General features: G+C 38.4%; 3 protein-coding genes across 4 annotated transcripts; 2 read left to right on the forward strand and 1 right to left on the reverse strand.

The window, feature by feature from the left end:
* Window positions 1–530: 530 nt before the first annotated feature.
* Window positions 531–19,249, forward strand: LOC104216757 (uncharacterized). Of its 2 annotated transcripts, XM_070171455.1 has the most exons (7): window positions 531–741; window positions 844–934; window positions 1,017–1,141; window positions 1,282–1,378; window positions 1,882–1,991; window positions 18,470–18,544; window positions 18,940–19,249. In XM_070171455.1, exons 2-7 carry the CDS (start codon window positions 865–867, stop codon window positions 18,988–18,990), a joined length of 528 nt encoding a protein of 175 aa, XP_070027556.1. In that variant the 5' UTR covers window positions 531–741; window positions 844–864; the 3' UTR covers window positions 18,991–19,249. The 2 variants fall into 2 exon arrangements, with proteins under 2 accessions (XP_070027556.1, XP_070027557.1); XM_070171456.1 differs by lacking the exons at window positions 18,470–18,544; window positions 18,940–19,249 and adding an exon at window positions 17,241–17,316 and having other exon boundaries at window positions 580–741.
* Window positions 19,250–21,136: 1,887 nt separating this feature from the next.
* On the forward strand, window positions 21,137–21,806 carry LOC104239821 (uncharacterized). The gene is made up of 2 exons (XM_070168665.1): window positions 21,137–21,430; window positions 21,561–21,806. Exons 1-2 carry the CDS (start codon window positions 21,152–21,154, stop codon window positions 21,690–21,692), a joined length of 411 nt encoding a protein of 136 aa, XP_070024766.1. The 5' UTR covers window positions 21,137–21,151; the 3' UTR covers window positions 21,693–21,806.
* A 560-nt stretch (window positions 21,807–22,366) lies between these two features.
* Window positions 22,367–22,945, reverse strand: LOC104239820 (major strawberry allergen Fra a 1-2-like). The gene is made up of 2 exons (XM_009794538.2): window positions 22,765–22,945; window positions 22,367–22,665 (listed from the first exon to the last, which is right to left on the reverse strand). Exons 1-2 carry the CDS (start codon window positions 22,943–22,945, stop codon window positions 22,367–22,369), a joined length of 480 nt encoding a protein of 159 aa, XP_009792840.1.
* Between the last annotated feature and the right edge of the window lie 399 nt (window positions 22,946–23,344).

The raw sequence follows: 23,344 nt of genomic DNA on the forward strand, positions 1-23,344 counted from the left end.
CTGAAAGTTTCTCAATTATAATCTGGGCCTGACACCAGAGTCCAGATTGATCAGCCGATATGATTGTGTCTAACCAAACCCAACGCAACATAAATACATAGGTGTATTAATTGTTGCGAAACACAGGATCAAGAATCTTTTTCTCCTCGTCGGGACCGGGGGAGAAATTAAAAAATAGCCAAATTTATAAGTGGTTATTCAAAAATAACCATAATTTTAAAAGTAATCGAAATTTAGCCACTTTTCACGTAAAGATAAATCTGAACAAAAACACTGTTTCAATTCGGAAAATTACTCCAATATAATATATCGGTACAACATAATATACTGGAGCTTTTTGCCGTATTGCAGTTCTAGCATAATATGCTGGAAGTTCATACACAGTTGCACCGATCTCCAGTATATTATGCTGGAACTTTTCGTGTTGCAGCAAAATAGTTGCTATTTTTTTAATGATTTTGCAAATGCTAACTATTTTTGGATGATCAGTCCGTCCGAAAACTGGCTAGCCCGGTCGGTGCTATTTTTACGGGGACTGGGGGTAAATTCGATAGACAATCGGACATCAAATTCCTCGTCACTTAGTAAAGCCAAACTAGGTCGCTATTAGTGTCTTGGTGATGACAGTTTGCTCAATCCTATCGCGTACTGTTCTAGAGCTAGCTTTGACCCTCGTCACTATAAAATTTTTGTCCCCTTCTCTTCATTTTTCTTTCAGAAAAAAAGATCTTGGAAGTTGAGGTAATACCCATTTCATTCTTTACAATTGCTTTGGGGTTCTGACTTTTGATGAAAAATCTGATTTTGTTTAATGGGTTTCTGTTAATTGGATTGGATTTGTAGTTTTGCCACTGAGATTTGAGCATGGGTAATGCTTCTTCAATGTTGACTCAATATGATATTGAGGATGTCCAAGACCATTGCAACCATCTATGTAAATTATTTTTTACTCATCCATTAGTCTTCTTTTTATTCCTTTTCTTGCACAGCTTGCTAATTAAAAAAAAAAAAAACAGTTTCACAGCAGGAAATTGTGTCATTGTATCAGAGGTTCTGCCAACTTGATCGGAATTCAAAGGGTTTTATATCAGCTGATGAGTTTATGTCTGTGCCCGAATTCGCGATGAATCCACTCTCTCAGGTTTGCTTTTAAATTTTTATGTTGGTCTTAACTCTTAAGTCTTAACTAGTAAATTTGTATGTAATAGGATACTGGTATTGTTCTTGTTCGTCTTGTTGTTATGTTCTCTGTGTTTGATAATGTGAAATGCATCTTTCCAGAGATTGCTTAAGATGGTGGACGGCTTGAATTTCAAGGACTTCGTGGCATTTTTATCAACTTTCAGTGCTAAAGCGAGCACGGCACAGAAAATTGAACGTATGTCATTAAGTCTTACATGTGCTATATTTAGACCATCTAAATAAGAGGATTGTGTTTAAATAGTGGCATCTTAGATTTTCAAATCCGTTAGCTGGAAGCAGATATGCAGCTAGACATACTACTAGCCCTGCTAGATGTTTCATAGTATTTACGCACATCCGTTAGATTTTTATAAGATTCTTCCGTATTTTCTTTGGTAAATTGTGCCCACCAATCTGCTCCTATGGTTTAAAGAGAAGATCCATTTGTGCCACTGCATGTTTTGATAGTCTTTCGAGGAATTAGGCACTTATACTAGAGGGTCTAGGGGTGGTAATATACCAGCCATATTGACGAAGTCCTCTTATAGCAACAATTGTACAGATACTTATCTTTTATTGCTGTAGTGTATTTCGAAACAAGAGATCTGTTATTGACCTAATGTAATTTTCATAATTCCTTTTGCCCTTTTATTAGCACTTAGCCACTTACTGACTTCTTCAACTACCATTTTGTCTTAGTTATCTTCAAAGTATACGATTCTGATTGCAACGGCAAGGTAACCTTTGATGACATAATGGAAGTGCTTCGGGATTTAACTGGATCATTCATTTCAGACAAGCAAAGAGAGGTACTTTACATCTTTCTCCTTCCCACTTTCTCCTTTTCATATAGATTTTTATTCACATAAAAAACATTAAAAGAGTGCTGTAGTTGTACAAGAGGTATGACTTAGCCTCATATCCAAGGTAGAAGGTTCTCTAGAATATAAAAGTGTGTCAATATGATTTACATCTTTTATCTTACACCATATAGATAGAGATATTAGATCTTCATTCTAAAAGATAGCTAACTCCTAAAAGAGTAGTTTGGATAATATGCTAGACTTCATCAACTTCATTTATGGTATGTACAAGCAATCCAAGTTTTTTGGTATGAATTGCCTTAAATAATCTTCTATTTTTTATATTGAAAAGCGCTTTATGATCTTTAATATCCTGGTTCTTCACTATGATCATTTGCTTGTGTTCACTTTTATTTAAAGGACCATAACTAATAAATCGCTCTGTCAAAAGAGTAACCTTAGAAGTATATAAAACGTGTCAAAAGTGTAAAATGAAAATATCAGTCTGTGAAGTCTTCCCTTTTGTCCCTCTCTTATCTTTAAAGCTAATAGTACTTGTTTCACTGTTGTTACTTGCATGTCTTCCCTTTTTGAAACCTTTTCTTGCTAAACCCAAGAATCTCGTCTACACCTATGTTTTAACATAGGGGTCTAAGTCACTGTTCTAGTGTAAGGCTTTAGAATGTAGTTAGTAGAGTTGTGAACTGCTGCTTCCGTAGACTTGACTTCCGTTCTAGCTTGTGACGGGCCAGCTTTCTCTTTAGTAATACCTAAAGGTATGAATCGGGCCGGGCTAGCCCACTAACAACCCGGTTAGACCCGGTTCAGCCCCATTTGCTAAGAGGTGGGACGGGTTGGCTAGGGTAGGGGGGTTGTGCCGGACGGGGTCGGGCCTTTTTTGGCTACCGGTGCACCGGAATCGGCTAGCCCGCTAACCTGTTCAAGGGTTTTAACCGTGTTCCAGCCTGGTCCAGCCCGATTTTAGTTGTAAAATTATTTTTTTATTCTGACCATTGCCAACGATCAAAATAAAAAAATGACCGTTGAGCAACGACCATTTTTTGCGCTTTTAGCCATTTCGGCATATTTCCTTACTAAAATGCCCCTCCACCCCCTAATAATTGATAAATTGTTACGAAATATAGCTCAAAGTAACAATATAGAACAAGGAAAAACAAGCTAAGAGATGTAGAGAGAGAGGAGAGATTCTTATTTCTTCTTCAATTGTGTTTCATTTCCTATCTATTACAAGGCCTTTATATATACATGAAAAGTGAAGAGTCACTATTGTAAAATAGTGAGTGGAATGGCCACTATTAAGTGGAATGGTCACTACATTAATATGTCATTGAACATGTCATTAAACATTTGAGAGGAAGATCATGGAGGAAGATCATGGGGAGGTTATGGAGATAACGGAAAAGAGTCGACATCCACTATAATTTAATTTTTCTTATTACACTTCCCCTTGGATGTCCATAGATAACGTCTCTCGTCAAAACCTTATTAGGAAAAGGCCCTATGGAAAAAAAATCCTAGTGAAGGAAAAAAAGTACACATATTTAGCAATACGCTTTTTGGTTGCCTCCCCTAAAAACCTTGCAAGGAAAACCCAGTGGGACAAAACCTTGTAAGGGAAAAAGGGTACACTGCGTATCAACTCCTCCTGATGAGAGCATCAATTGACATCCTTGAGCATTTGCATCCCAATCTCGTACACTAGTTTCTTGAAGGTTGATGTCAGTAGAGATTTGATGAACAAATCAACCATATTATCACTTGAACGGATCTGTTGCACATTGATATCACCATTCTTTTGAAGATCATGTGTGAAAAATAACTTTGGTGAAATGTGCTTTGTCTTATTTTCTTTTATGAATCCTCCCTTCAATTGCGCTATGTATGCTGCATTGTCTTCATACAAATTTGTGGGTAGTTTGTCACACTTCAAACCACATTTGTCTCGAATAAGATGTATTATAGACCTCAACCATACTCATCCTCGACTTGCTTCATGAATAACAATTATCTCAGCATGGTTAGATGAAGTAGCCACGATTGATTGCTTAGTCGATCGCCAAGATATGACGGTTCCTCCACATGTAAACTCATTGCCTGTTTGCAATCGAGCCTCGTGTGGGTTAGATAAATAATCAGCATCGACATAACCAATAAGATTGGGACTGCAATCATCGCCATAAAATAAGCTCATATCGGTAGTCCTTTTTAGATACTGCAATATGTATTTGATTCCATTCCAATGTCTCCTTGTAGGAGCAGAGCTATATCTTGCTAAGACATTAACTGAAAAAGTTTATGTCAGGCCTTGTAGTAGTTAGCAAGATATATTAGTGCACCAATTGCACTAAGATATGGTACTTCAGGCCCAAGAAGCTCTTTATTCTTTTCTTGAGGTAAGAACGGGTCCTTATTCACATTAAGTGATCGAACAATCATCGGAGTACTTAATGGATGTGCTCCATCCATGTAAAACCGTTTCATTACCTTTTATGTTGGCAGATTGATTAATAAAAGTCATGTTTACCAAATGTTCAATTTGCAAACCAAGACATAATTTTGTCTTTCCGAGATCTTTCGTCTCGAATTCTTTCTTTAAATAATCAATTGCCTTTTGGAGTTTTGTAGGAGTTCCAATAAGGTTTATGTCATTAACAGATACATCAAGTACAACAAACTCCGATTTTGTTTTCTTTATAAAACACATGGACAAATGACATCATTTATATAACCTTCCTTTAATAAATACTCACTAAGGCGATTATACCACATTCTCCACATTCTTCTTGATTGCTTTAGACCATACAAAAATCTTTGCAATTTGATTGAAAACATTTCCCCAGACTTTGAATTATGTGCGTTAGGCATTTTAAATCCCTCGAAAATTTTCATGTATATCTCATTATCAAGTGAGTCGTAAAGGTAGGTTGTAACCACATCCGTTAAATGCATGTCAAGCTTTTCATGGATAGCAAAACTAACAAGATAACGAAACGTTATTGCATCCATAACAGGAGAATACGTCTCTTCATAATCGACACTAGGCCTTTGTGAAAATTCTTATGCAATAAGGCGTGCCTTATATCTTTGTACCTTATTTTTCTCATTCCCTTTACGTACAGACACCATTTATAGCCAACAGGCTCAACACCATTAGGTGTTTGGACTACAGACCCAAAAACTTCACGTTTCGCAAGTGAATCCAACTCAGATTGGATTGCTTCTTGCCATTTTGGCCAATCACGTCTTTGTCGACATTCTCTTATAGATTGAGGTTTAAGATCCTCACTATCTTGCATAATGCTAGATGCAACATTGTATGCAAAGACATAATCCACCACTATATTCAATCAATTCAAATATGTCTCAATATCAATTGGATTTGTTGATAGTTCCTTTTTTCTTGAGTCTCATGCTCAACGATTTCCTCATGAATCCCAGGATTGGTTAAATCATGGGTTTCTTTATGAGACTCATTTGTAGTGTCATCTTGATAATTTATTTTCCTTTTTCTAGGATTTCTATCCTTAGAACCTAATGGTCTGCTACACTTTAGGCGTGTTTTTGACTCATTAGCTATGACACTAGAAGATTGTCCAACAGGGACATCAATATGGATTGGAACATTCTCTGCAGGGATATGTGATTTTATTATCCTTTTCAGATCCGTAAATGCATCTGGCATTTGATTTGTTATTTTCTGCAAATGGATAATCTTTTGCACCTCTTTTTCACAAATAGAGGCACGTGGATCAAGATGAGACAATGATGGATTTTTCCACAAAATTTCCCGTTTGGTTTCACTAATTTCTCCCCCTAATTTTGGGAAAAATGCCTCATCGAATCTATGGATATCCAAAGGGGAGTGTTATAAGAAAAATTAAATTAAGGTGGATGTCTACTCTTCTCTATTATCTCCATAACCTCTTCATGATCTTCCTATATGATCTTTCTCTCAAATGCTTAATGACATGTTCAATGACATATTTATGTAGTGACCATTCCACTCAGTAGTGTTCACTCACTATTTTACAATAGTGATTCTTCACTTTTCATGCCAATATAAAGGCCTTGTAATATATAGGAAATGAAACACAATTGAAGATGAAATACGAATCTCTCCTCTCTCTCTATATCTCTTAGCTTGTTCTACATTGTTACGTTGAGCTATATTTTATAACACGTTATCAACACGAGACTCTGCTGTCTCAAGAAGCTCTTTGAGAAAACTAAGGTATAATTTCTCTCATCTTTTAATTATGACTGATATTATGAAAAGAAAGTTCGTTATCCTTGAAATTTCGAGCAAGAACTATATGACATGGGTGTTGGATGCTGAAATCCATTTAGATGCAACGGGTCCTGGAGACGCCATTAAAGATAAAAATAAAGCATCTACCGAAGACTGTGCTAAGACCTTGATTTTCTTGCGCCATCACCTTGATGAAGGGTTGAAAATAGAAAATCTCACAATCGAAGATCCACTGTGGAATGGCTTAAAGAAAAGATATGACAACTTAAAGTTGATCACTCTTCCACAAGCACGATATGATTGGGCTCATCCGAGACTCCAAGACTTTAAGTCTGTTTCTGAATATAATTCTGCAATGTTCAGAATTATTTCTAAATTGAAACTCTGTGGAAATAGTATCAGTGACTATGATATGCTTGAAAAAACGTTCACAACGTTTCATGCCTCCAATATGGTCTTGCAACAGAGTATCGAGAGAAAGGTTTCAAGTAGTACTCTGAGTTGATTTCTCTTCTCCTTGTGGCTGAACGAAACGACGACTTGCTTATGAGAAATCATGAAAATCAACCCACTGGGTCTACACCATTGTCTGAAGTGGATGAGGTGTATTCCCATTATGCTAAGCGTGGGAAAGGTCGTGGCCGTGGCCAAGGAAGAAATTTTCTTGGTGTTAATCATTTCCCAAAGAAAAATAACTTTCAAAAATGGAAAGGGAAAGATGAGAAGGCAAAGGGTTCAACAACTGAATGTTATCGTTGTGCTGGAAAAGGGCATTGGATAAATATTTGTCGCACACCAAAACATTTGGTTGAGCTTTATCAAGCATATTTAAAGAATAAAGGCCCTAAAACTAATTTTGTCTATGACAATGAATTTGAAATCACCTACTTGGATGTGGCAGATTTCTTTGAGCACCCTGATGGAAAAATAGACCACTTGATCGGTGATGGATTCGTGGTTAAAGATGATTGAGTAGTTTGATTAATGTTTTTTTTTTTTGCATATTCGTAGTAACTAGCGAATAAACATATTATTTATTTAGCTTAATTGGATTGGTTGTTGCTGTTTCAATTCGTCACAAACCTGCTTACTAACATACTAAGCTGACTAGGGAGATAACTATGAATTCCCGGAAGTACATACTGGATAGGCGTGGTGCTGGAATTTCGAATCTTCAGAGTGCAAACATGGAGAATGGGGACCTTGACCAGGCTGAGAACACTGGGGTTTACAAGGTCAATTGTACTCACCAGGTCGGCATTGCTACTTCGACTGAGGTGGGCTTATCCTCAGACAGGTATGCGATTCGGGTGATACTTGCTCTAGACACATATGCCTTGGGCCCGATCCGCAATGACACTGTGTGCTCATATTGGAAAGTTCTCAATGCTGGTGGTGTCTCAGTTCCTTTCTCTAGGAAGCCACTAGCCTCTGATGTTGCTGTGAAAAACCTCTATGCAAGGGTCCCTAACCTCGACGAGAAGCTGTGGACGATAGTTGAGGCAATTCGCACTGAAGTCACCGACCTTACGATGCCAGTTGAAACAGAGGCTGCTCGCACAGCACTGTATGAAGTGTGCAATCTTGTCAACCCAACTGACGAGCATCTAGCAACTATCCCCACACTTGTTGCAACGATCACGAACTTTGCTATTCAGAGTAAAAGGTACCCTTGGTTCAAGATTGGCGAAGATCGATTCCTGGTTGGGGAACCTCATGGTACCGACTAGGTTGGCATTGGCACCCTCTCTCCAAGCCGAGTTGCACTACTCGAGACACTGCTGTGCATCAACATCAACTATGCTAGGCTCAAGGCTAAGTACACTACTATCAATGATGGTATGATCACAGCTGCTGCGTACTCTATCGCGAGCATGTTCAGATTGGGTCTCCAAGAGGGCTATGAACACAGGGAGTACTATACTCTGGTCATGGGACAGTCTCCTCAGTCCACTTCGAGCTTTTCAGTTCGCGCACTACAAAATCCTCCAGGTGCACCCCCCTTGACTGCATACCCAGTGGGCACAACAATTGACATAGGCAGGATGAGGGTTAACACCACTATGGTTGAGCTTGCAAACTCGTGTGTTGTTGGATCTGGAATGATGCACTACTTGTTCAATCACACCACAGGCGGCAACGTCGTCAACGACACCTTGCTCACCACTTTATCTATGTACCAGCTGATCACCGCAGACATGGCACCTGAAATGCACGTGGATATCACATCAGTTCTTTACGAAGCGCTGCACCCCACGAACAAAAGAGCGATTGCAAACATCTTCTTCAAGAATTCTGGAGTAACAACTTCGGGTAGATGCTCAAGCAACCGTAGGCATAAAAGGCTCTCACTTGATTCATTCATGGCACTCCGGAGCAACCCATACCCTGCGCGACGGGAGAAAAGGTCCGAGACCAGCTTGTAAGAACCTCTTAAGTGCAGCTGTGCAGATAAAAGCCTTGTGTGATCCAGCAGGGTATGGGTTGCTCCGGAGTGCCATGAATGAATCAAGTGAGAGCCTTTCATGCCTGCGGTTGCTTGAGCATCTACCCGAAGTTGTTACTCCAGAATTCTTGAAGAAGATGTTTGCAATCGCTCTTTTGTTCGTGGGGTGCAGCGCTTCGTAAAGAACTGATGTGATATCCACATGCATTTCAGGTGCCATGTCTGCGGTGATCAGCTGGTACATAGATAAAGTGGTGAGCAAGATGCCGTTGACGACGTTGCCGCCTGTGGTGTGATTGAACAAGTAGTGCATCATTCCAGATCCAACAACACACGAGTTTGCAAGCTCAACCATAGTGGTGTTAACCCTCATCCTGCCTATGTCAATTGTTGTGCCCACTGGGTATGCAGTCAAGGGGGGTGCACCTGGAGGATTCTGTAGTGCGCAAACTGAAAAGCTCGAAGTGGACTGAGGAGACTGTCCCATGACCAGAGTATAGTACTCCCTGTGTTCATAGCCCTCTTGGAGACCCAATCTGAACATGCTCGCGATAGAGTACGCAGCAGCTGTGATCATACCATCATTGATAGTAGTGTACTTAGCCTTGAGCCTAGCATAGTTGATGTTGATGCACAGCAGTGTCTCGAGTAGTGCAACTCGGCTTGGAAAGAGGGTGCCAATGCCAACCTAGTCGGTCCATGAGGTTCCCCAACCAGGAATCGATCTTCGCCAATCTTGAACCAAGGGTACCTTTTACTCTGAATAGCAAAGTTCGTGATCGTTGCAACAAGTGTGGGGATAGTTGCTAGCTGCTCGTTAGTTGGGTTGACAAGATTGCACACTTCATACAGTGCTGTGCGAGCAGCCTCTGTTTCAGCTGGCATCGTAAGGTCGGTGACTTCAGTGCGAATTGCCTCAACTATCGTCCACAACTTCTCGTTGAGGTTAGGGACCCTTGCATAGAGGTTTTTCACAGCAACATCAGAGGCTAGTGGCTTCCTAGAGAAAGGAACTGAGACACCACCAGCATTGAGAACTTTCCAATATGAGCACACAGTGTCATTGCGGATCGGGCCCAAGACATATGTGTCTGGAGCAAGTATCACCCGAATCGCATACCTGTCTGAGGATAAGCCCACATCAGTCGAAGTAGCAATGCCGACCTGGTGAGTACAATTGACCTTGTAAACCCCAGTGTTCTCAGCCTGGTCAAGGTCCCCATTCTCCATGTTTGCACTCTGAAGATTCGAAATTCCAGCACCACGCCTATCCAGTATGTACTTCCGGGAATTCATAGTTATCTCCCTAGTCAGCTTAGTATGTTAGTAAGCAGGTTTGTGACGAATTGAAACAGCAACAACCAATCCAATTAAGCTAAATAAATAATATGTTTATTCGCTAGTTACTACGAATATGCAAAAAAAAAAAACATTAATCAAACTACTCAATCATCTTTAACCACGAATCCATCACCGATCAAGTGGTCTATTTTTCCATCAGGGTGCTCAAAGAAATCTGCCACATCCAAGTAGGTGATTTCAAATTCATTGTCATAGACAAAATTAGTTTTAGGGCCTTTATTCTTTAAAGATGCTTGATAAAGCTCAACCAAATGTTTTGGTGTGCGACAAATATTTATCCAATGCCCTTTTCCAGCACAACGATAACATTCAGTTGTTGAACCCTTTGCCTTCTCATCTTTCCCTTTCCATTTTTGAAAGTTATTTTTCTTTGGGAAATGATTAACACCAAGAAAATTTCTTCCTTGGCCACGGCCACGACCTTTCCCACACTTAACATAATGGGAATACACCTCATCCACTTCAGACAATGGTGTAGACCCAGTGGGTTGATTTTCATGATTTCTCATAAGCAAGTCGTCGTTTCGTTCAGCCACAAGGAGAAGAGAAATCAACTCAGAGTACTACTTGAAACCTTTCTCTCGATACTCTGTTGCAAGACCATATTGGAGGCATGAAACGTTGTGAACGTTTTTTCAAGCATATCATAGTCACTGATACTATTTCCACAGAGTTTCAATTTAGAAATAATTTTGAACATTGCAGAATTATATTCAGAAACAGACTTAAAGCCTTGGAGCCTCGGATGAGCCCAATCATATCGTGCTTGTGGAAGAGTGATCAACTTTAAGTTGTCATATCTTTTCTTTAAGCCATTCCACAGTGGATCTTCGATTGTGAGATTTTCTATTTTCAACCCTTCATCAAGGTGATGACGCAAGAAAATCAAGGTCTTAGCACAGTCTTCGGTAGATGCTTTATTTTTATCTTTAATGACGTCTCCAGGACCCGTTGCATCTAAATGGATTTCAGCATCCAACACCCATGTCATATAGTTCTTGCCCGAGATTTCAAGGCCAACGGGAAACTTTCTTTTCATAATATCAGTCATAATTAAAAGAGGAGAAAAATTATATCTTAGTCTTCTCAAAGAGCTTCTTGAGACGGTAGAGTCTCGTGCTGATAACGTGTTATGAAATATAAGTCAAAGTAACAATGTAGAACAAGGAAAAACAAGCTAAGATATATAGAGAGGAGAGATTTTTATTTCTTCTTCAATTGTGTTTAATTTTCTCTATGTGTTATGAAATATAACTTAAAGTAACAATATAGAACAATGAAAAACAAGTTAAGAGATTTAGAAAGAAAGAGAGGAGAGATTCTTATTTTTTTCTTCAATTGTGTTTCATTTCCTATCTATTACAAGGCTTTTATATATGCTTGAAAAATGAAGAATCATTATTGTAAAATAGTGCGTGGAATGACCACTATTTAGTGGAAAGGCCACTACTGCGAGAAATGACCACTACATAAATATGTCATTGAACATGTCATTAAGCATTTGAGATGAAGATCATGGGGAAGATCAAACTACTTCAATCATCCTTAACCACAGATCCATCACCGATCAAGCGGTCTATTTTTCCATCAGGGTGCTCAAAGAAATCTTCCTCCATGATATTACTCTCAAATGCTTAATGACATGTTCAATGACATATTTATGTAGTGGTCATTTCTCGCAGTACCAAACCTATTGTTGTATGTGAAAGTAGACAAAACAAAAGAAAGAAAAATCAAAAAGAGATGAAAATATGATGTAAGCGCTTACATCGACATTCTTGTGATGTAAGCGCTTACCTCAGCATTCTTATGATGTAAGCGCTTACATCGGCATTCTTATGATGTAAGCGCTTACCTCGGCAGGACATTCAAATGCTTATAAATAGGGGTCTACATTTTCATTTGTAGAACATCCCAAAACTTCTTCTTTCTCTCTTCAATTAATAAAGAGTTATTCTTTGTGTGGCCGTGGAGTAGGCAAAAATTGCCGAACCACGTAAATCTTGTCTTGTCTTGTGCAATTTATTGTTTCTCTCCTAAATATCCTTTTCCTTCTATTATCTTGATACGCTTCCTCAACAACTGGTATCATAGCCCAGACAGTGTAATTCTGGTAGAAAAGTACAGTATTGGTGCAAGTACTATTCACAAGAATAGTGCGACACTATTGATTATCGTTACTATTCACAAGCACTATTCACATAAATTGTTTTTTTGTGAAAAATGGCATCGGAAGAAGGGAAGGTTAAGATTGACAAGTTCAATGGCAAAGATTTTGGATTCTGGAAAATGCAAATAGAGGACTATTTGTACCAGAAAAAATTACACTTACCTCTGACCGAGGTGAAACCGGAGACAATGTCCAAAGCGGATTGGGATCTATTAGATCGCCAAGCTCTTGGTGTGATTCGTTTGACGCTAACACGAAATGTGGCGTTTAACATCATTAACGAGAAGACCACTGCAGGCCTGATGAAGGCGTTATCAAATATGTATGAGAAGCCATCTGCTTCAAATAAAGTCTATTTGATGCGTCGATTGTTCAACTTAAAAATGACAGAAGGTGGATCAGTCACAGAACATATCAATGAGTTTAATACAATATTAACTCAGTTGAGTTTGTTAATATAACAATTGATGACAAAATCAGGGTGCTGATTCTACTATTATCTCTACCGGAGAGTTGGTCTGCAACAGTAACTGCAGTTAGCAGTTCATCAGGAAGTACCAAACTCAAATTGAATGATATTAGAGACTTGGTTCTAAGTGAAGATATTCGCCGAAGAGAATCAAGTGATTCCCCGGGATCTGCTTTTAGTACCGAAAGCAGGGGAGAATCAACCAAAGAGGACAGATTTATGGTCGTGGCAGATCAAAGTCAAGGAGAAGAGGACAATCCAAAAATCGCAAGGACATTACTTGTTGGAATTGCGATAAAAAGGGTCACTACAGTAGTCAATGTAGAGAACCAAAGAAGAAGAAGGAAGAAAATTCAGCAAATGTAATTGCTGAACAAGTCGGTGATGCACTAATTTGTTGTGCAGACAGTCCAGTCGAATCTTGGATTCTGGATTCAGGTGCATCCTTTCACTCTACATCATGCAAAGAATTATTGCATAATTATATTGCTGGAAAATTTGGGAAAGTTTATCTAGCAGACGGCGAACCTCTCGACATTGCCGGAAAAGGTGAAGTTCATATAAAGACTTCACAAGGCACGCTATGGAAATTGCAAAATGTACGACATGTTCCTGGCCTCAAGAAAAATCTGATATCTATGGGTCAGATTGACGATGAAGGATATACAACAACATTCGGCAACGGATCGTGGAAGATAACCAAAGGGAATTTGGTTGTGGCACGGGGCTTCAAAAGGGAAACATTGTATGCAACTGCAATAGAAAGAGATACTATAGCAACAGTTGATCATGGTCGTGATACAACATTGTGGCACCGGAGACTCGGGCATATGAGTGAGAAGGGAATGAAGCTTTTGCATCCAAAAAGAAGTTGTCAAACCTAAAACATGTTGAATTAGGTTTGTGCGAAGATTGCATTTACGGGAAACAAAAGAGAGTTAGTTTCTCAAAGGTGGGAAGGACGCCAAAGAAAGAGAAGCTGGAACTAGTGCATACAGATGTGTGGGGACCAACTCCTGTAACTTCTCTAGGAGGCTCATGCTATTATGTCACCTTCATTGATGATTCCACAAGAAAGGTATGGGTTTATTTTTTGAAAAATAAATCTGATGTATTTGTTACCTTTAAAAGATGGAAAGCTGAAGTTGAAAATCAGACAAGTCTAAAGTTAAAATGTCTGAAGTCTGACAATGGAGAAGAGTATGATAGCCAAGAGTTCAAAGCATTTTGCTCGGAGAATGGGATCAGAATGATCAAGACAGTTCCTGGAACACCGGAACAAAATGGTATTGCTGAGAGGATGAACAGAACCCTGAATGAACGAGCCAGAAGTATGAGAATACATTCCGGATTGCCGAAGTATTTTTGGACTGAGGCTGTTAACACGGCAGCTTACCTCATAAACAGGGGACCCTCTGTACCGCTGAGTTTTAAAATTCCCGAGGAGGTATGGACAGGAAAGGAGGTAACTCTCTCACATCTGAAATTTTTTGGTTGTGTTGCTTATGTGCATGTAAACTCTAATGATAGAGATAAGCTTGATCCTAAAGCAAAGAAATGTTTCTTTATTGGCTATGGTGATGATAATTTTGGTTATCGATTTTGGGATGATCAGAATAGAAAGATCCTAAGACACAGGAATGTCACATTTAATGAAAATGTGATGTACAAGGACAAACTTGAAGTAGAACCAACCAACACCAGCAAACAGACAATGTCTGAAACAGTTGAGTTAGAAGAAATCTCAGAAAATGAAGTGGCTATAGGGATTACAACTGATTCTGAAATTGAAGATGAAGAACCAGAAGCCGAATTTGAAGAAGAACTAGAAGCCGAACCTGAAGCGGAACCAGAGATAGAATCAAATCCAGAACCACCAGAAGCCGAATTTGAAGAAGAACTAGAAGCCGAACCTGAAGCGGAACCAGAGATAGAATCAAATCCAGAACCAAATATGGAATCAGGACCTGAATCAAATTCGGATTCTGTTACTCATGAACCTACATTGAGGAGATCTAAAAGAGTCACGAATGCTCCAGATAGGTTAACTCTCTCTCTTCACTATTTACTTCTTACTGATGCTGGAGAACCAGAGCATTTTGTTGAAGCAATGTCTGTGATAGACTCTGATAAGTGGAAGCTAGCCATGAAAGAAGAGATGAATTCTCTTCAAAAGAATAAAACATGGATACTTACGGAGTTACCAAAAGGAAAGAAGGCATTGCAGAACAAATGGGTGTTCAGAGTCAAGGAAGAGCATGATGGTAAGAAGAGATACAAAGCACGATTAGTAGTAAAAGGCTTTCAGCAGAAGGAAGGAATTAACTACACCGAGATCTTCTCTCCTGTAGTCAAATTAACTACTATCAGGTTGGTGCTAAGTATCGTAGCTGCAGAAAATTTGCATTTGGAGCAGCTAGATGTTAAAACTGCTTTCTTGCATGGTGACCTTGAAGAAGACATCTACATGAAGCAACCTGAAGGTTTTCAAGTTTCTGGTAAAGAAAACCTTGTGTGTAAGTTGAAGAAGAGTTTGTATGGTTTGAAACAAGCTCCCCGACAATGGTACAAGAAATTTGATGGATTCATGCATAAAAATGGTTTCACACGATGTGAGATGGACCATTGCTGTTATATCAAAAATCTTGATGAATCCTATATCATTTTATTGTTGTACGTTGATGATATGCTAATTGCAAGATCTAGCATAAATGAGATCAACTTGGTTAAGCAACAACTGGCGGAGGAGTTTGAAATGAAAGACTTAGGACTAGCTAAGCAAATGCTTGGGATGGGGATTAGCAGAAACATGTCGGAAGGAACCTTAAAGTTGTCTCAAGAAAAGTACATACAGAAGGTACTAAGCAGGTTCAGTCTTCATGATGCAAAGACCAGAAGCACTCCACTTGGTAGCCATCTAAATCTGTCAAAGGACCAATCACCTAAGACAGATGAAGAAAGGAAGTACATGTCCAAAGTTCTGTATGCTTCAGCAGTAGGAAGTTTGATGTATGCTATGGTTTGCACTAGACCTGACATAGCCCATGCAGTTGGAGTTGTCAGTAGATACATGTCAGATCCAGGAAAGGAGCATTGGGAAGGTGTAAAATGGATATTGCGATATCTCAAAGGCACTTCATGTATGGCACTTTGTTTTAAAAAGAGCAATATTATCTTACAAGGTTTTGCCGATGCAAATTTAGGTGGCGATCTGGATAGTCGAAAAAGTACCACGGGCTACGTGTTCACCTTGGGTGGTACTGCTGTTGGATGTCCAGACTTCAGAAAAGTGTTGCTCTATCTACCACTGAAACAGAGTACATGGCAATCTCAGAAGCTAGAAAAGAGATGATTTGGCTCAAGAATTTTCTTAAAGAGCTAGGTAAGGAGCAGGACAATTGTGAGCTTTTCAACGATAGCCAGAGGGCAATTCATCTTGCCAAGAATCCAGTGTTTCATGCAAGATCGAAGCATATCCAGTTGAGGTATCATCATATCCGAGAGTTGATAAATGAAGGAACTCTTTCCCTATAGAAGATACCAGGATCAAAGAACCCGTCAGACATGTTGATCAAAGTTGTCGGTGTTGACAAACTGAGGCTGTGCACTGCCTCAGTTAGCCTTCAAGACTGATAGAGTGAAGGCGCCACCAGAGAATAGCAAATCTTTCTTTATTTTCTTTCTTGATGTAACATAGGTTTGAGGGGGAGATTGATAGGACCAAACCTATTGTTGTATGTGAAAGTAGACAAAACAAAAGAAAGAAAAATCAAAAAGAGATGAAAATATGATGTAAGCGCTTACATCGACATTCTTGTGATGTAAGCGCTTACCTCAGCATTCTTATGATGTAAGCGCTTACATCGACATTCTTATGATGTAAGCGCTTACCTCGGCAGGGCATTCAAATGCTTATAAATAGGGGTCTACATTTTCATTTGTAGAACATCCCAAAACTTCTTCTTTCTCTCTTCAATTAATAAAGAGTTATTCTTTGTGTGGCCGTGGAGTAGGCAAAAATTGCCGAACCACGTAAATCTTGTCTTGTCTTGTCTTGTGCAATTTATTGTTTCTCTCCTAAATATCCTTTTCCTTCTATTATCTTAATACGCTTCCTCAACATATTCCACTCACTATTTTACAATCGTGATTTTTCATTTTTCATGCCTATATAAAAGCCTTGTAATTGATAGGAAATGAAACACAATTGAAGAAGAAATAAGAATCTCTTCTCTCTTCCTCTCTATATCTCTTAGCCTGTTTTTCCTTGTTTTATATTGTTACTTTGAGCTATATTTCATAACATAAATTACATTCTTAGCCTTTAATAACTATAAATAGCCCCCCTCTTCTTCATTTTTTCTCACAACTTGCTCTTTCTTCTAAACTCTAATTGTCTCTCGATTCCCTTTTGGTTATTGAATTGCTTATTACTTTCAAGTTCTCAATTATTTAATATTTCAATTTTTATCAACTATTTACGGCAGTCACTACAAAATTACAATTATCAAGTGAAGTGTGGTTACCATTTTTGTTAGGTTCAAGTTGAATCATGCCCCGTTCTTCTAAAGTGCGTTCACATGTTTGGGAACAATTTGAGGTGGTAAAAGAAAATGAAGAAGTTCGCACAAGAACGGTGGTCGAGTCTTTAATGTTCATCGAAAGTGGGAGGGCACAACTGGTTTAAGGAGGCATATTAAGGGTTGTCTTGAGCATCCTCCAGGAATTCGTATTTAAGTTGATTTGAGACAATTTGTGTTATTTTGAATTTGTTAGACTTATTTAAGCTTAATGTATTAGTTTATAAGACAAGTTAATTTGAAGTATTATTATGCAATGAAAATATGAAATGACAACTTTTGAAGTTTGATCCTTACATGTTGGTCTTATTAAATAATTTTATGTAACCACTTAATTTCAATTTTAAAATTCAATTTCAAATTTAAAACTTTAAAGTTTAAAAGTTTAATTTTATGCCTTAAAATACTTATTTTATTATTTAAAAATTTGCATAACACTTAAGTAACAATTACATTGAACAAGGAAACATAATACACTTAAAAAAATAAAATTAATCCGCCCCGGTCCGGACCTGATAAGCCCGAACCTGGACGGGCTCACCAAACCCCGGAATATCCCAGCCCACTACCAGCCCGCCCCACTAACTGGACAGGCTGTTTTTTCCCATATCCAGCCCGGTCCAGCCCGTCCGGTAAACACCCTTAGTAATACCCTGGTTCCTTCTTTAGTAGATCCTGAGTTGTAGAGATCTCGCTCTTTTGCTTTATATTATTGTCTTATCTAGGGTAGAAGTGGAGGAGCAAATCGAAGAAGTCTGGGCAATATATGATAGAGAAAGTAAAAAAATATATGATAAAGAAAGTTTAATAGGAGCAGTTCATGTTGCAAGTAAAGTGCTGCGCATGAGATGAACAAATTTGGAGGGTGGTTGTATGCTAATATCTGTTCAAAAGACCCATTTGAGAATTATTTTTTGTCATACTTAGCAATTCCCATGTTAAGATTCCAACTTTGAATGTGTTTGGCTATCATTGGTTGGTTAACTTCCTCATGATTTGCTAGACCTCTTTGCTAATACAGCACTGACTAAATATTTTGAGTATTTTCTTTGTATCTCTTAACATTAGTTAGTCTCTATCCTCGAGTAGAAAAACTTGTACTTTCTGAATGTAATGTGAATTTAGCTTTCATGTTTATGCAGCGGGGTTGTATCAATTTCATCGTGTTTGTTTGATCTGGATTGCAGGAAGTGTTGAGCCAGGTCTTGCACGAGGCTGGTTATACAAGGGACTCATGGTTGCTTCTGAATGACTTCATTAAGGTACATTTATGTTTTAAGGGCGTGGAATACAGAACCATAAGTGATTTTTATTTACTATTGGAGGGTGAGCGATATGTTAATGAGAAAGATTGGAAGTATGTTATAATTAAGAAGACACGGTTCATGTTCCTTGGAATCATTCTGATGTGTGAAATTTTCTAAGATTTACATTGAGAAATGCCGTAATGGTACATGGTAAGGCCATATCTCAGCGAATATGCTTCTGGATGCTGTTACTTCTTATTAAAGTCAAAATACACATGTTTTGAAGCCGCTATCATTTGATTTCAATTTATTAATTGGTTTATTGTATTGTTAAATTCATCTTTTTCTTTTCAGTACTCAATAATCTGTCTCCTTATAGCTTTGTACTTGTGTTTTGCTGATGTTTTCAGATCCTGGACCACCCTGGTTTGAAGATGGAGGTAGAAGTACCAATTGACTAGTTACACCTGCAATTTCATTTACTATAATTCAGATGTATCTGTGTACAAGGCAGCCGTGTTATTCTGTTTTGTTGAATTCGCGCACCTGCATTCTCCTGCTGTTTTTTGTTAAATCTCTTTCTTTTTCCTTCTTTTGCCCCCGTTTTATGTCTGTTTGCGCGGCAGGGACAGAAACAGAGAAACCGCCGTGTAATTAAGATAAAAGCTTTCAGCTTATTCAGAAGATCTTGAATATGCTATAATTTTAATCTCTCACAAACTGTGTATCTTTCCAATTTGAGTTGAGCAGAGTTTTGCATGCTTCAACCAAGTGTGTGCGCATATTGGGCTAGTTCAGTGAGTTGCATATTGTATTTGAACACGCTCAGTCTCGGCTAACTGGCTGGCGAGGCTGTCACAAGATGTTACGCCCCGTTGACCGCCTCGTAGTCAGTGGGCAGACAATGCTTTGCACAACATTTATAACCACTCTTCCACCATTTTCAATTTTGTTCCAAGCAAGCATCTAATACCTCAACATCTCAAACACACACATAAAATTCCTACCAAAGTCCAAATAGTACTTTATACATCATAGTTGTCGAAAGCATGTACAACAACTCAATATAATCTCACAAGTGGGGTCTGGGGAGGGTAGGATGTACGTAGCCTTACCACTACCCTGGAAGGGTAGAGAGATTGTTTCCGAAGTTGTTGAAAGCATGTAAAAGAGAAAAGTGGAAAATGACAAGGCCTCACATCTTCATCACTTAAAAACAAATGCAAAATAAGTCACACACGAGGTTTGAAAGAGATGTGGATAGTTGGTGAGTATGTCGCTCCCCTGTTCTGGCATACGTTTAGAATTCGGATCCATCGTTGTTCTGGCATACGTTTAGAATTCGGATCCATCGTTGTGTTAATAGGTCTACAGTCTGTCACTATCTCCTCAAGAATTTCTAAGGCATATTTCTGTTCTCAGCTTAGAGCTCAACATTTTTTTTTTTTGGCATTCCGCTAGGCAAGTGCCTAGGGCTAGTTTTTATTAATAAAAAAGAAAAGAAAATACAATAATTAGGAAAAGTACAAATAAGGGGGACAATAGCACCGGTATTATTGCTCATATGCCTTGGCTATATAATCACTCCTCTGCGCCTCCCACTGCCTTATGATGACAATCTCATGTAGAGGATTCATGGTGTAGCTGTCGGCAACGTCTAGCCGTGTGGATATTTTTTCCAAAGGCATAGGTCTAAGGCAACACAAATCGGGCTAAACCTTACCTTACTAATCCTATTGAGGCATTGAAAAGGCCTCACCTACTAGCAAGCATGTAAAAAGAAAGAACTGGAAAGGACCAAATATTCAATGATCATCACAGAGTTTATAACATACTCTGTGATGATATTACAAATGAGAATACTAACATAATGGTAGAATAAAATGATGAAGGAATTAAAATGTTGTCCCTTCTTGTCCGAACTTGTAATTTCTTCAATTTGTAACTCTTTTTCATCACAATCACAATTCTTCAAGATGTATTCAAAATTCATGATTTCTTTTTTGAAAGATTGGACTTTGTAGATGTAGTTGGGGCGGCCTTCTTTTGTTTGGCAACTCTCATTGGAAGTCGCATAACATTTAAAAAATCACTAACAGTTTGGTTCAACATGACTACATTGCTAAGTAAATTATAACAGTTTGGTTCAAGCTTTATTTGAAGCCATGCCAACGGTTTCAGTAACTGTCAATAGTTAGAACTACATTAGCCGAAACGGTCCAATGAAAGGATTGGTGATTAATTTGAACCAGTTGAAGGTTAGTAGACAATATAAAATATTTGGTTTCAAATCATTCTGAAAGGTGCCAAAAATAGAATGAGTTATTACTAGAACTACTGCCGTCCTAGGAAAGCACTGGCATTAATACCTTCTGCTTATATGCATCCAAAATTTGCCTCTTTCTTTGAATAGAAGAAATCAGGCCCTACTAATTTCAGCTTCAGGACAAATACTTCTCGTTTACCGGTTTCCACCCTGCTATTTATCAGTTAAGACTCAGACCTCAACGTTTTCTTATATAATGCTATACACCAGAAACTTTTGTCAAGAATTTGTTAATATTATGAATAAATTCAGACCGGAAGAATATATGTATCAGTATGCTTTTAGGAGCAGCTAGCATGTCAGGCAACAAGGGAAAATCCCTCGCGTTGGCTGAAAGTTCTTCAACGAATTCGTCTGCAGAAGAAGGTTATAGGAATAAGGAGATTGTGCAGGCCGAACAAGTTAAACTACTTGATAAGAGATTGAGAATTCTTGAAGATGAAACAGAATTACTCAAGGTAGCTTTCTATGAGGGTGTGGAAGAAAGAAGAAAGTTAGTACATGCAATTCAAAATGAATTTCAGGCTGTAAACCATTTTCGATGCCTTGAGGAACATACATTCGGATACACAAAGGTATTAAACGATTCTGAAGTGATGGATGTAAGAAAGGAAAATATGATAATCTTATTGCTGCAATTAAAGTTGATTGCTTCTATTGAACTACACATCATTGGCTTATGGTATTTTCTTCTTGAATATACAGCGTCAACGACATGGACTCCCGCAAATTCTAGGTGAAGACTCAAATCCAGCAGTTGTCTTCAGAGAACTGAGAGCTTCTGAGGCTGTTTTCCAGGATGCTACTGTATGTGTATGGGACTTCTCAGACAGATGATTCTACCTCTCTTTGAAGATTTGGCGATCATAATTTAACGTAGATTTTTACTTTGTTATGGTCAGCAATTTCCCCCTACGTTTAGCACTGATTCTTTTTCAGGTACCAAACGCGTGGAAATATTTTCTTTGCTTCTTTGGTGGCAGTGAGATTTGAACCCAAGATTTCTTTTCTGCTATGAAATCATGTTGAATCATGTGACCATCTAGCACGCTTTTATTTACTTAATTATATTATGTCTCAGCAATTTCTTCAATCATCTGAAATTATATGTACTTTGACTAGAAGCATTCTGTTAGAAGAGAAACTGTCACTAGTCACTTTCCCAGCTCCCTTTTTCTTTTACGCGTTTAAGGACTATGCTCTTGTACGTTACAGAGAATATAGCCATAAGTTTTGACGAAGAAGCTATTGTTGTTGCTACTTTCTACATTGTCAGTGTAAGGATTCTCACTTCAAGTAGTCATCAACCGTTACTCATTTCCTTCAACTTTCCAAGCAAATAACAAATGAAGAGAAAGACTGGTATAGAAAAAACTTTAAGATTATCAGTACTTTAACCATAAAAACTGCCAACAACATTATTGAAGATCAGAAAATACTTATTGCTGCCACAAACATGAAGAACAAACTTAAGATCCATAGAGAAAAATCATCCCATAAAATAGCAACCCCTAAGCATAGGCTTCAGGATTTTGAAGGAGATAAGCTTCTATAACTTTGAACATAGCCGAGACCTTCTCCTTTCCTGCCTTGATTTCCTCTTCATTGAGCTTGAAATCTCCCACAGTATAGTATGTGCTAGTCACATTAGATATGGAACCACCATCTTCTGACTGCTCAAACTTCACATCATAACTTATTTTCTCAAGGTTGTCCACCAATCCATCACCTCCAACCAATGTGTATTTATACGTGTATGTCTCCTCGTTAAGCTCATCAACATGATACTTTATGGACTTAAACTTGCCACCTATACGCACAAAAAAAAAATAAGAGCAGAGTTGTCATTTTCTTCAGGGATGTTATTCAACGCAAGCACAAAAATAAAAGAATAATTTGATGATTGTACCTTCAGGAAAATTGATGGTCTTAATACTTCCAGCACCTCCATCGCCTTGAACTTCAATGCTGCTAATAGCTTGTGGCATCAACTTAGGGATCAAGTTATGAGAATCTACAATGGAGGCCTTGAATATTCTTTTGGGGGGGAGTGGGGAAGTGTGTTCCTCAGTGAAGGTGGTGACTGCCATATTTTGGTTCTTACAAGAAAAATAAATGTGTAGGATTTCGTGTAGGGGGAGCTTCTTGTTTTATGCCAAAAGAATGGGATATATCAGGGTTTATATAGGTGCAAGTCCTGGAATTATATAATCTTGTAGTCATTTTCATGGCAGGCCAAATATATGCTTTTGTTTGTCTACATTGGTTTCCAGAGTTTGTATAATTGTTATAGCTGAAGGATCTGTTTGTCCTCTGTTTATATGCCCTAGGTTGGATTTACTCGTTCAAAATGACGTTAGATCTTTATTTGATTTCTAAATTTTGTATACATGAACAATGGTCCATCCAATTTTTAAGGATTCTTGTATTTGGCTTCTTTTTTTTTCTCTTTTCATAGGGTACGCCTAATCCCACTGCACTTTTATCAA

Source organism: Nicotiana sylvestris, chromosome 3 (assembly GCF_000393655.2).
Source record: "Nicotiana sylvestris chromosome 3, ASM39365v2, whole genome shotgun sequence".
NCBI classification, from domain to species: Eukaryota; Viridiplantae; Streptophyta; class Magnoliopsida; order Solanales; family Solanaceae; genus Nicotiana; species Nicotiana sylvestris.

Coding starts and splice junctions, on each gene's coding strand:
- LOC104216757 (XM_070171455.1), top strand. CDS start 865: ATGGGTAATGCTTCTTCAATGTTGACTCAATATGATATTGAGGATGTC. Junction 935..1,016: donor AGACCATTGCAACCATCTAT/GTAAATTATTTT, acceptor AAAAAAAAACAG/TTTCACAGCAGGAAATTGTG. Junction 1,379..1,881: donor CACGGCACAGAAAATTGAAC/GTATGTCATTAA, acceptor ATTTTGTCTTAG/TTATCTTCAAAGTATACGAT.
- LOC104239820 (XM_009794538.2), bottom strand. CDS start 22,945: ATGGCAGTCACCACCTTCACTGAGGAACACACTTCCCCACTCCCCCCC. Junction 22,666..22,764: donor GACCATCAATTTTCCTGAAG/GTACAATCATCA, acceptor TTGTGCGTATAG/GTGGCAAGTTTAAGTCCATA.
- LOC104239821 (XM_070168665.1), top strand. CDS start 21,152: ATGTCAGGCAACAAGGGAAAATCCCTCGCGTTGGCTGAAAGTTCTTCA. Junction 21,431..21,560: donor ATACATTCGGATACACAAAG/GTATTAAACGAT, acceptor TTGAATATACAG/CGTCAACGACATGGACTCCC.